Source organism: Panthera leo, chromosome B2, assembly GCF_018350215.1.
Source record: "Panthera leo isolate Ple1 chromosome B2, P.leo_Ple1_pat1.1, whole genome shotgun sequence".
Classification (NCBI taxonomy): Eukaryota; Metazoa; Chordata; class Mammalia; order Carnivora; family Felidae; genus Panthera; species Panthera leo.
In genome coordinates, this window is record NC_056683.1 from 74,044,300 (window position 1) to 74,058,228 (window position 13,929).

Below are 13,929 nucleotides of genomic sequence, written 5' to 3' on the forward strand. Positions count from 1 at the left end.
TCAGAACCATCTTTTATGACGTGGGTTTAGTCAAACCCTGACTGGATGGTTTTCGACAAAGCAAATACCATCATGTGTGTGAATATACATAAATGTAATATATATATGTATGCCTATATTTGTATAAATATACCTAAGAAATTAGCACTGGATTAGTAATTAAGAGACATGGGTTATACTTAGTCAACTTTGGTGATTCACTTATCTTCTTTGAGTCTACTCCTTCATAAACCAAGTGACCTAGTTCAGGGATTCTTACTGGGGAAATTTTGCCTACCAGGAGTCATTCTGGGAAATTGTTAGGGCTACTTTTGGTTGTCCTAACATTGGGGAGTGCAACTGGCATGTGGGGGGAGCCAGAGATTTAAATACTCCATGACAGAACTGCCCAAAAAAGAATTGTTCTGCATCCTGCACAACTTTTGGGTGTTTGATCAGACGTGTGTTTATTAACTGTCTGAGCCTAGAATCTAACTCAATTTCATACATAAAAACAATTTATGTTTTTGCATGACTTTAATATGCATGGAATTTTCCAAATTTATAACTACTAGGTAAATTAAGGGAAGATTGTACATTGTCTGGTTTGGCACTTTCTCAGCAATGCCACTTATATGTTTGAGTCACTAGGACCACCCACCTGCATGAGGCTGCATGTGCAGCTCTTATACTCAGGGCCCCCACTGTAGTTCTAAACTGAGCATTTATATATTGAAATGGGTTATAATATCACTTTCTTGCATTTCTTGTCTGCATTTCAATCAGTGGAATACACACACACACACACACACACACACACACACACACATACATACATATTTTACATTGTGTGTGTATGTAGGTTATAATACCTATGGATTTTATTTCTGTGTGGGGTCGTGGTCTGCCTGTCACATTTGCCCTATACCAAGTAGAGAATGATTTGGGATCTCCCTTTTTTCTGGAAAGATATTCCATATTAAGAATATACTGGGGTGCCTGGGTGGCTTAGTTGGTTAAGCATCCGACTTCAGCTCAGGTCATGATCTCGTGGTCCATGAGTTCGAGCCCCACAGCAGGTTCTGTGCTGACAGCTCAGAGCCTGGAGCCTGCTTCAGATTATGTGTCTCCCTCTCTCTCTCTGTCCCTCCCCTGCTCACACTCTGTCTCTCTCTCTCTCTCAAAAATAAATAAACACATTGGGGAGCCTGGGTGGCTCAGTTGGTTAGGCATCTGACTTCAGCTCAGGTCATGTTCTCATGGTTCGTGGTTTGAGCCCCACATTGGGCTCTGTGCTGACAGCTCAGAGCCTGGACCCTGCTTTGGATTCTGTGTCTTCCTCTCTCTCTGCCCCCCCAACCCCCATCTTGCGTGCTCTCTCTCTCTCTCAAAAATAAACATTAAAATTTTTTTACAAAATAAACATTAAAAAAATTAAAAAAAGAAGAATATACCAAGGGGCACCTGTGTGGCTCAGTTAAATGTCAGACTCTTGATATTGAGTGACTCTGCTCAGAACCACATGAGTATGTCTTCATTTCAGTGAACTTACTACTAAGGAATAAAATCACACTGATGAGTAAGACAATGCTTATCATCCCAGAGGGCTTATAATGTAACTGAGGAGAAAGTCTTAAACCCAAAAGGCTATGCCATAATTTAGGGAATGGAAGAATCTGAAGTGTGAAGTGTAAGCAAATTGCTATGGGGGAGCTTGTATGCAGAGTAACTAATTTGACTTGGGAGAATGAGGAAAGGTTTTAAGAAGTGGAATGGGGTGTTTCAGGCAAGAGGCACTCCATTAACAAGGAGTGGAGTAGAAGATAGAAAGTGGAAGGCAGGCCATGGGCCTGGTCAGTGATCTCAGAAAGTTAATATCAGTAAGGAGTCTTAGAGAAGGTAGGGCTGGAAAGGTATGTTGGGACCTAATCATGGAGGGCCTTGAAAGCCAGGCTGAGGAGTCTAGGACAGAATTCTGCAGGCAAAGGCACTTGGTGGCTCAGTTGGTTGAACACCCGACTCTTGATTTGGGCACAGGTCAAGATCCCAGGGTCATGGGATTGAGCCCCACACCAGGCTCTGCACTGAGCATGGATCCTGCTTGCGATTCTCTCTCTCTCTCTCTCTCTCTCTCTCTCTCTCTCTCTCTCTCTCTCCCTCAGCCCCTCTCCCCCATTTGCACTCCCTCTCTCAAAAATTAAAAGAATTAAGAATTAAAAGAATTCTTCAGGCATTTCCACAGAAAGCCATGAATTTTGAGGAGAGTGATATGATTGGAGCACCGGTTTCTGAAAATGTTCTAATTGGTCTCTGTAAAATGGATTGGGGGCCAGGAGAAGATAGAAAAAAAGGAATTTTTGTTAGTTAGCATTTGTACTAGTTCTGGTGAGGCTAGCAAGGTGGGAAAAAGAGTAGTTGGACTGGAACTGGAGGGTGGAAGGAGAGATTCATGGGGGAGAGGGATTGGGGGGAAGGGGTACACCTTGACTGCAAAGGCTCCTGCCTGGCTGCATGAGTTCCTGATGATGATGCTGTAACCCTGATACTGCCAACCACCAGGGGAGGGTTGCCCAGGAAGATGGAGGTGAAAATGAGCTCTGCCTTTAGGTGAGTTGGATTTAAAGGGTGGCTACTGTACTCATGTGGAGATGTCCAACAAACTATCAGAAAAAGACGGTGAGTGCTCTACAACTTCCAGATTATCTGGCACTTCTCTACTGCTTTCTCCTCTTCTGAAAAAGGCTCTCTTCTCTGTTAAAGTTGAAAGGTTACAGATACCACTGTCAGGAGCACAGTTAGGAGCTCATGTTCTGGACCCAACTGACTTCTTAAAGCCAAATACTAGCTTTGCCACTCTCAGGCTGTATGAGCTCAGCTGAGATCACTAAGTCCTTGGTTTCCTCACCTATGAAATGGTGATAACCAAAGTATTTTTGCATAATGTTGTTTCCACAACTGAGTTAGTATCTGGCATATTGTAATAAGTACCTAAAAATGTTGCCTGTTATTAAACCTGATGACTTACCATTCCCCAAGCATACCCTGAACTTTCCTACCTCCAGTCACTGCTGCTATTTACAGCTTAGAATGCCCTCCCACCCTGACCCCAACCCATTCACCAATGGAATTCATTCCTACATTTCACCTGCTCCCTACTCAAGATCCTGAAATCCTACTTATTCTTGACTCTTGGAGCCAGGGTTAGAATTTGGAATTATCCACATGATTGGAAGGGTTTGCACATTCACTGTTCTGATGACACAAACTCTTGGCTGGCTCAGAAGGGGAAATCCAGAATTTATTCCATTATAGAAAATACTCTGGTTCTGTGAGGTTTCCTAATATTTTTTTATAGAAGGATCATATAGGAAATCATTTGCCAACATACAGGCTTTATCCAGTATTGAAAGCAGAAGAACAAGAACCTGGGAAGCCCAAACAAATCTGGACATGTCTCATGTTTGCTATCTTTTTTTTTTTTTTTTCTTCCCATGGACAGTTGAGCACCTTCTCCTCAGTGCTTCTATTTTGATTCCTTTTTGGCAGCCTTTTCCCAGGTGAAAAGTGTTACCAGTCAGTTCTTTCCTGCTACCTTCCACCCACGCTTTGTTTTGGCAAATGTAACTTGCCTGGGAGCAGCAGAAATGCTACTTTGCACAGCCCTGATGCCAAATTGGAAGAAACATTGTTCTCTGTGAAATTAAGATAAGAGTTCAGATGGGCCAATCTGCTTCAAAGTATGATTTTAACAATTTTTTTAAGTTAACTGAAACAGTAGCTCAATGTCATTCTTTGGGTTTCTACTTATTACAGTATCTTTCTTTTGTTTTAGAGCAGTTCCTATAGCAATATAATGAAAGTAACCTTTACTTTTTTTTTCAGCGGCAAAGACAGAACTATAAATTATTCCTCACCCCGGTTTGCTTTCAGCACATACAAAAGCCAGTGCTTGCTCTGCCCCAATAAATCAAAGCTTCAAAAAGGGCAAGGCAGCTAATCAGAGAATGCAGCTTTCACTAACTAGACAATGAAATCCTGTGTCTGTCATCTTTGGAATTAGTAAGAGATAAAATGGCACTTTACACAAAGTTTCCAAACCAGGTCAGGAAAGAGTCAAGACCCAGAATGGATTTGTAAACGTGGTCATTACATTCATCTAACGCCACACCATCCAATAAAGACTGAATTTTCATCAGGATTTTACAGCCATGGGTAAATGTCTTCAAGGTATTTCTAATAGGACCAAAGACTTAATCATTTTACTTTTGAAAAATATATTTTCAAAAATGAAATAAGTATTTTTGAGCTGGGACTGATAAAGAAAATGTTTCTGAGAGGAAGCAATATTGGAAAGAAACATTGCAGGATGTAAGAACTTCTAACAGTCACAAAGATGCATAAACATTTTGTAAGAATGGAATGACTCAAACCAATCCTGCCCTATAGATCCCACTTCACTAGTTTTCAAATATTAATGTCCTCAGTAATTAATGAAGCCAATATTTATTGAATACATTCTCTACCATGTAGAGATGCTTAGTATCATTGCTAAGCATGGGATTAAGAAGATGAATAAAACATTGGGCCTGCCCTCAAGGAGCTCTCACTCTTCGAAAAGTTCAACTATTGCTTCATTTTATTACATAATATAAAACACAAGAATCATTATAAATTGATCCTGAAGTTCATTTGGAAGGTCTACATGAAAGTTTTGCTTCATAGCAATTTTCTCTGTAAAATGAAATCAAATGAGTTAAGATACAAAGAAGACAGCTTTTCTGGGGCAGAATGTAGTTGCAAAAATCAACTGAGTCCTACAAATGTTCACCATAACCATAGCCACAAACTTAGTAATTCTATAAAACTGATTGAAAACTAAAACAGAAAAAAAAATGGTTAATGCTTATGTTATGGCAATTTTTTAAGGGCAGAATAGTAAAAAAATATAAATGGATTTGGAGTCTCAGCTAGAACCCAAACAGAGCTAATATCTAGGATTTATGGCCTGAGTCTGTTTTTATGAGGGACTAAGAGATCCATTGGGAGAAACTCATTTCAAAAAAAGAGAATTCTGCACATGGGAGTGGTTAAAAATATGGTGTATTCGTGTGTATTAGTCAAAACTGGTCTTTAAGTCTGGCTGCTGGGCTGGGCTGGGGACTTCAAATTTAAAGAATTGATAAAGCAAGTTTTACTAAAAATGTTCTAACTATAGACACTGGGGTTTGGCATAATACTGCTTTAGGGTCCATGTCACAAAGCACAGCACAAAATGGAGAGAGTCTACATTCTCCCTACCTCTGTATACTACACAGCTGAACTTTGGCTTATTGAAGTTTCCAAGACAATTGCATTATTTTCTCCATTGGCACATCCAGGAAGGGGAGGTGCCACACTTCACACAGGACAGGCCCCCTGTGGACACATTAGCAGTGGAGATCACCAGCACCAAATGATACTGATTAAGAAGAAAAGAAGAACATGGCAGATGCCTTGAGGTAGATGATAGGTGGCAGACGATATATATGGGTACTGTAGATAGAATTTGAGCCTAGGTGCCTCAGCCGGTTAAGTGTCTGACTTCGGCTCAGGTCATGATCTCAGAGTTCATGAGTTAGAACCCTGCTGACAGCTCAGAGCCTACAGCCTGCTTTGGATTCTGTGTTCTCCCTCTCTCTCTGCCCCAACCCCACTTGTGCTCTCTTTCTCTCTCTCTCTCAAAAAGGAATAAACATTAAACAAAATTAAAAATAAATAATTTGAGTATTTTGTAGTGAGTTGCAGGACTTTCAATAGTAGGTAGATATAAGAACCAGAGAAATATGGTTTATTCCTGCTCATCTGACCCCGTTTGTCTACTTCTCTGAGCTAGATTGGACTACACATACTACATAAATGTAGGTTACTCAAACATTAGGTCCTAATTCATTTCAAGAACATGCTGAATGATTCTCTGAGAAAAGTACCTATTTAGCTGAGATTTAGTAATATATTCAATAACTTCTTTCCATCTATGATATTTCTAGTCAAGCACTCAGATTTTACACTGTTGTCACCATAGCATAATTCGGAACATAAATTGGGGGAACAAACACACAAGAAATTAAAAACACAAGGGAATAGGGTTTGTACACCATGAAGACTCTGCCTTGTTCTCCTGAGAACCAGTGACACTGAGCAACAAAAAAAGGATTCCTGGTACTTTTGGAAATTACATAAAAAATAAATTGAACTTTAGTCCTGAGGGCATAACTGTAGGATATCTGGTCAGAAAGTTCTGGGCTGGATTCCCTTCCTCATTTAAAGATTTTTGCAAAAGGTTTTCTGCTTACAAGAGAAGACTCTGACAAAGAACGCATTTTAAAAGGTTTATGTGAAAATGCTTGAAATGGGTTATCCTGCACTGTTAGACCTATGCTGACCGCAAATGGAAAAGTATGTATCCTATTGTACTTATAATGGCCTTCAAAAATAATTAAAAACAGAGTAGGAAAAAGCACTGACAAAGTTATTTGGTGAAGACTTTCTGTGATAGTTTTTTTGGAATTGGAAAGCCTCTTGTTTTGCAACAATGGCTCTTCCTTTCTTCTCATCTACCTCATGCTCTGCTACCAGATTAATTTTCCTAAGGCATCGCCTTCATCATGTCATTCTCCTGCTTAAAGCCTCAAAAATAAATTTCGTAGGCAATGGGAAGGAGGAGTGGCAGAGAAGAGCAAATTCATAGAGTATCAACTACAGCTAAAATGTATTGTGCCAAGCACTGTTCTAAACACTATGCATGCAGAGACCCACGTAAAACTCAAAGACTCATATGAAGGAGAGGCTTATTTTTTACACCAATTTAAAGATGAGACTAAGGAACTAACCCAAGATTATACAGACAACATTTCAACCCTGGTAGTCTGATGCTAAACCTCTCAGTCTTAACCATAGCATTTAAATCTGAGAGCTCAAGTGGCCCTCAGGGGCAGACACACACACACACACACACACACACACACACACACACACACACACACACACAGTGTTCCCTGTTCTTGTTGTGCTTGATCCCTGAGAATTTAGGAAAAGCATTCAGTGCCTTCCACAATCCAAGAACTCTTTCCTATTTTATCATTCATTGTCTCCTCTTAATTCCTTCAATCTAGCCAGATGTTCTTGCTGTTTTGAATGCTGCTCTTCCTGAAGATGTCTGTCTTCCTGTCTTTCCAAATCTTAACTGTCACTCAAATCCCACAACAAATCCTGCCTCATTTGAACAAAAACACCCTCTCTGCCACAGTAATTGAGGGGGACCTCTTTGGGACCCCACAGTCATATGGGTTCTTTTCCCATATGGTTTTTCTCACCTCCACTCTCAGCTTTAACCTCATCAAAACTGGATCTAAAGACAGTACACATTTCAGAAACACTTTATTGATTGTGTAAGAGATACAACCACCAAATGTTCCACAGACAGCAGCCTTTATTTAGAGGATATCCCTGGCTTGATAGAATAAAGCAGAGAAACAAATAAACACAAGTTTTGAAATGAGCTCTTCTAAAATTGTCTTGAACAATTATCACAGGGTTGGACAGATATACAGGACATGTGTTTTATTGATCAAGTCCTCTTTGTTTCCTGTAGTGATTTCTAACACATATATTTCCAATTTACTGGTGGTTTCTTTAAAAAAAAGTTTTTAAAATACATGTCAACTTATTTTTCTCTTAATAGCAACACTAAAACGACTTCTTTTGTCTGTGCTTGATGAGAGAATATCTTGGCTGCTTTTTCCTTTTCTTCTTGACATCATTTCTCAGATTTTATTGAGTTAAAATGAGGAAATTTATTTAAAAGCTTTTGTTACCTTATGAACCTTTCAAGGATCTTTCTTAACATTTGGACTAAGCTTTATGATCACAGGGACAATTGAGAGAATTTATAGTGCCTTTTGTTGACCTTACTATGCAGGATATTTGGAAGAGAGGGAAGGGCTGTAATTATTTTTTTTTTTTTTTCAGAAAGTGTAAGTGAATGTACTTTCTAAGTCCAATATGTACTATTATGGAACATAAAACTAATGATGACTATACTCAAATTTAAAAAAAAGACTTCAACATGGAAAAAAACCTGATAATGACTAATTTCAATACTGTCACAATTCTATGAGGAGAAAATTTTATAGGAACCAAAGGCAGTTGGCCCCAGATATGGGCCACTCTGACATGAAGATTATTTTCAGCTGAAGATGAATGAGACCCTATGGGCTCAAGAGAAACTTTTGCCCTTCCTGTAACTACATAGAAGAACCTAAATTGGAGGGTCTTTCCCAGAATAAGGGTTATTACCAGAGATATAATTTATCTGAGTGACCCAACTGTGTGGTAGGGCAAATATCTAATTATCACACATCTGCTCTACTTATTGCCCAGTGAAGTACATTCTTCCCTCTGAAGCCCAGACTTCAGCCCTCTTCTCCTTAGTTCAGGATGACTTATAGTCGTCATTTTGCCTGTCTTTTGAATCTCCACGTCTGTGTGGATTCCTCATATGTACACCATTAAATTTGATTTTCTCCTGTTAATCTGTCTTATGTCGATTTGATTTTTAATCCAGCTAGAAGGCCCTTTGAGGGGACAAGAATCCTTGTTCTCCAACAGTTTCAAATGAGGAGGCCATAACCCTTCAGTCTTGATTCTGGAAGGGAGTACAAGAGTAACCGAGGTTGGCACTTCAGGCTCATTTTCCTAGAAATGGTATTGGTTAGGGAGGGGCAGGGAGAGTGGTTGGAAATGCAGGGGTGGGACAGGTCAGAGAGTTCTGTTCCTGTTCCCAAGCACTGGTTTCTTAAGACTCAGTGAAGAAATAGCTTTCACTATTTTATAAGCACATATAAAGTGCTTTGTTTCTATAATACCTTTTCTAGCATAAGTCTACAAAAAGCCTGCCATGCTCTGCTCAGGCCTGGAAGGTTCTGGGAAAAGAAATAATGAACCCTAAAAAAAAAAAAAAAAAAAAAAAAAAAAAAAAGAAATAATGAACCCTATTTCTCTTGAGTTTAGAAAAGATTCACCAGAAACTCCAAATAGGCAACCAACTGCTGTGACTGTTTTAAACTAAGTTACCCACTTATGGTGGTGGTGTTGTTTTAAGTTTATTCATTTATTTTGAGAGAGAGAGAGAGAGAGAGAGAGAGAGAGAGATAGGTAGAGAGCAAGGGAGAGAGAGAGAATCCCAAGCAGGCTCTGCACTGTCAGCACTGAGCCCAGAGTCCAACGCAGGGCTCAAACTCACAAACCGTGAGATCATGACCTGAGCCAAAACCAAAAGTCGGGCACTTAACTGACTGAGCCACCCAGGCACCACCAGTGTTCTTGGTTTGGGACTTTTGGTAGATGTATTGAAATTTGTAACCAGTACGCTAACAGAATTTGTATAAACAAGTTATAGCAATAAAAATGCTCTTTTTCCTTTCCAAAGCATAATAAAATAAAAGGAAAAAGTCTTTAACCCATGAAATGTCAAAAGAGATCAAATTAAAATGTTAAAAGATTTACAGAAAGAAGCCAATTAGGTGGGAAGAAAGATGAATAATGAAATGGAGTAATGTCAGTAATTCCCGTTCTGACCAGAAAGGCTGTGGAAGGTCACAGGTGGGGGGTCTGGGCAAACCCTACCCTCTTACTGTAACTGTAGCCAAAGGGCCCTAGCATAAATGCGGGGCCCTGAAAATGGGTTTCTTAATTTATCTGTAGCAGGTTTGAGGACAAACTGGTTTACTCCATTCCTAGTCAAAAATGGAACCATATTTTAAAAAGAATAGTAGTATAGTTTTGATGCTTTCTAAAATGTTCTTTTAAGCAAAACTTACTTGTTTTAAAACTAGAGAACTTACCTGTTAAAAGAACTTATTTCCGTGTAACTCCTGCCCACTTTTTCCCCCAGACTGAGGAATGATGATGAGTTCTGGTTCATTAACTAATAGCTTGAAGCATCTCAAGAGGCAAACAAAGAGAAATTGTTACATTAAGTCACACTGAATGCTCTGGAGTATTTAAGAAGATGTAGGACTCTTAGATAAGTAATTAGTGGGAACCATCCCTCTGATGTAGAAGATAAATGTTAATGCTTTTCTAACTACAGACTAAGATATACTAGTCATCCTTACATTCCTGAATTATAATGAAATGTGGGTCCTAATTCATCTTTGTTATACATTAAAAGCAAAAACAAATGTTCCAGGGACAACAACTAGGCTAGCTTTATCTATCATACAAAACCATTTAACCTTGTCAACATATTTTACTACAGGGGCGACTGATCAGGTTTAATTACCAAGGTGGTTAGTGCAAGGCCAATTACACTGAGTGCCTGGTTCAAGTCAAAATTTTTTGTGATCAATGGAATCAAACAAGCCTTGCTAATATCGGTGTATCCTTGTTTAGTAAGCTACTTTTGGCAAAATGATGTAAGGTTGTGTTTCTGCTCAATCTTTGGCATTTAATGATGTATCTCCATAGTCGCTCTAACTGGGAGTTCAAATATCGTGACATATATGGCCCTAATGGTATACATACACCTAAAGCTCAACCAAAACTTCCGTCTGAAATAGCACCCCATCGTACACTCTCCCTTTACCCAGCTTTCTTTTTCTTATTGTACTTATTTTCAGAAATTAATTTACTTTATAACAGTATTTTATAATAAAATATAGTAAAATATAGTGTTTCTTTTTTGTCTGCTCCCTCATGGGAATGTAAGCTCCATGAGGGCAGGGCCTTGGTTTGATGGATCCTATCTGCAGTCCCCGTAACTATGCGTGGCATGTAGTAGGCTTTCAATGAGCACACATTAAATGAACAGACTCAGTGACTGGTTTGCCAAAAATGGGTGGCCAACAGAAGTTTTCAACAGGGTCTATCCATTGTTGTTATACAGGGTAAGAATGAGATCCACTCATTTATAAATGAGAACCACTCATTTATCACAGTTTTTAGATATCAAAAATGGATTGGAAATTTGGTGTTTTAATATGGTTCTGGTCCTTGCCAACCTCCTCTTCCTTTTCTTTTTTTTAATATTTTTAAAAATGTTTTATTTATTTTTTGAGAAAGAGACCACAAGCAGGGGAGGAGCAGAGAAAGAGCAGAGAAAGAGGTGGGGACAGAGGATGCAAAGCGGGCTCTGTGCTGACAGCAGAGAGCAGGTACGGGGCTCAAACTCACAAAACCATGAGATCATGGCCCGAGCTGAAGTCAGACGCTCAACTGACTGAGCCACCCAGGCACCTTTAACAGACTATGCTAATTCTATCACTGATATCCAAGAGGTCCGGTGGAACAATGCTTATATGCCTGTGCTCAAAATGTAACTCTACTGTGTGATTGAAATATTTACCTAGCCTCTGGCTCCTCAGTATCCTCATATAAAAAAAGGAAAAGTAAGAATTCCCTCACAGGATTATTTTGAGGATTAAAAGAGAGATGATACATGAAAGCATACAGAGCAAGGCCTGAGATTTGGCTAACAAGAAATAGTAACTCTGTTATTATTATTTTGACTGTCATTTGGGTTTTTGCTATTTCTGGGGTTTCTAATTTGTTTTACTTTTCCTATTTCTTTTATTAAAAATTTTTTTCTTAATGTTTATTTATTTTTTAGAGAGAGAGAGAGAGAGTTTGAGTGGGGCAGGGGCAGAGAGAGGGAGATACAGAATCTGAAGCAGGTTCCAGGCTATGAGCTGTCAGCACAGAGCCTGACATCGGGCTGAAACTCACAAATTGTGAAGTCATGACCTGAACCAAAGTTGCATGCTTAATCCACTGGGCTACCCAGGCACCCCTACTTTTCGTTAACTTCAATCATTTTCAAACACTACATGATGTTTTTCTTGCCCTGTTTCTTGTCTTATTCCCAATTATTTTAAAACCCTGCTTCATTATGTATTTATTCTGTTTGGTCTTCTTGGCACCCAGAGACTTCTTGCCTCAGGGTTCTCTGACCATCTAGGGAAATTGCACAAATGGCTCTTGTCTTGCTTTTACCCTGTTATCTGTACAATGGGAACATACTAGCACCTGTGTCACAGAGCCGTGGAGAGAACTGCATGAGGTAATTTATGTTAAAGACCATCAATAGTGTCATGGATAGAATTACTCAGTTGATGATAGTGAACATTTTTTTTTTGACCCACAATGTCCCTTCCTCTCTTTTTGCTGGCTAACCCCTGGTAGGTTTTTTTTTGAACCTCTTAATAGTATATTAAAATTCTGTGGTTCCATTTAGGACTGCTCTTGAATAGATTCTGGAATTATACTCGAATGACACATGAGGCTAGTGTGGAATGACTTCCCAGGACCAATATGGAGATTGTACAGCCTGCTTCAATTCTCTCTAGCCCTCCTTATGTGGTTTAACTAAATCTCTTCATTGTTGGATATTTCTCTTTCTCAGAGAAAGAGAAGCAATTAAAAAAAATTATTTAGACAAAGACAAAGGATAAGTAGAATGGCTCCCTTCCCCTCCTTTCCCCACTTCCTGTGGCCCCAAAGAAGAAGACTCTTATAGGTTAACACGTTACCCTCAGACCTACCCAGTGCTTAGACGTTAACAGCTCAGCTCAACTGTGCTGGCCCTTCCCTCCCAGCCCTAGAACCAGTGGAGACATGTTGAGCTTGAGAACCTCACTGTGGCAAGATTTTTATTTTTTATTAAAAAATATATTTTTTTACATTTATTTATTTTTGAGAGACAGAGTGCGGCAGAGCACAAGTGGGGGAGGGGCAGAGAGAGAAGGAGACACAGAATCTGAAGCAAGCTCCAGGCTCAGAGCAAGCATTCAGCACACAGCCCAATGCAGGACTCAAACCCACAAACCATGAGATCGTGACCTGAGCTGAAGTTGGTCACTTAACTGACTGAGCCACCCAGGCGCCCCTGTGGCAAGGTCTTAAGTAGCATGACAGATGCAACTTCACACAGTAACCACAGTATAAACAGAAATCCTGTGTGTGTGTGTGTGTGTGTGTGTGTGTGTGTGTGTGTGCGCGCGCGCGCACATGAGAGAGAGAGAGAGAGAGAGAGGAGAGAAGACAGAGATGGACAGACAGACCTCTTACTCCTGCCCCTTCCTCAGAGCTTCTCAAAGCCACTCTACTTCCATCCTCCACTGGTGCCATTAAGAAGACGGTGGGCTTAGCTCTCTCTGGCTTGGTTCCTCATAAGACCCAGAGAGAGGTGAAGAGGTCTAACTACGCTTGATTTTTTTTTTTTTTTTTTTTAGTGTTTATTTATTTTTGAGAGACAGAAAGACAGAGCACGAGCCAGGGAGAAGCAGAGAGAGAGGGAGACACAGAATCTGAAGCAGGCTCCAGGCTCCGAGCTGTCAGCACACAGCCCAACGCGGGGCTTAAACTCGTGAGCCATGAGATCATGACCTGAGCCGAAGTCGGACACTTAACCGACTGAGCTACCCAGGAGCCCGTAACTACACTTGACTTTAACTTGATTTTACTTACACAAGGTTAGGAAATTGGAATCCTCTTCTATCTGGGTTTGGTTGAGTGGTAGAGTTGTCTTGAATCCTGAGTACCTTCACCATCTAAACCGTAAACAAACACAGTAACAGCTGCTTTCTTCTCCAGAGGAAGAAATACTATCTCAGAAGAAATTTCTATTTTATGCACAGACTGAACTCTGCTTCAATGAGTTTATTCTGGTCTCCAACAATATAAACTGAACTCTTAAGAAATAGTCACACATAAAAGCATTCATCATGAATGTATTCATTTGTGAAACCAATAGTACACTAAGGCCAGGCCCCATGCCACAAAAGACCTAGATTTTGTAATGACTGTGTCAGTGACAACACACAACTATATAAAGTCACAGATCTTGTTTCTTAGGCTATGTCCTCTAAGGCCGTGGTTCTCAACTGGGGTCAATTTTGGACACCAGGGCAATGT

General features: G+C 39.9%; 1 protein-coding gene across 7 annotated transcripts in view; it reads right to left on the minus strand.

Annotated features, from left to right (window-relative positions):
* Nucleotides 1-13,929, minus strand: part of UBE3D (ubiquitin protein ligase E3D) — a 241,686-nt gene that overhangs the window by 68,455 nt on the left and 159,302 nt on the right. For 3 of the 7 annotated variants that reach the window (XM_042939253.1, XM_042939255.1, XM_042939249.1), the window contains exon 10: nucleotides 13,483-13,565. The exons of 1 other annotated variant lie outside the window; for it this stretch is intronic. In XM_042939253.1, the coding sequence (XP_042795187.1) occupies nucleotides 13,483-13,565 (83 nt within the window). Of the gene's footprint in view, nucleotides 1-2,627; nucleotides 2,731-9,860; nucleotides 9,961-13,482; nucleotides 13,566-13,929 lie in introns of those variants that run through there. 3 more of the 7 variants (XM_042939254.1, XM_042939250.1, XM_042939257.1) reach the window with 3 other exon arrangements.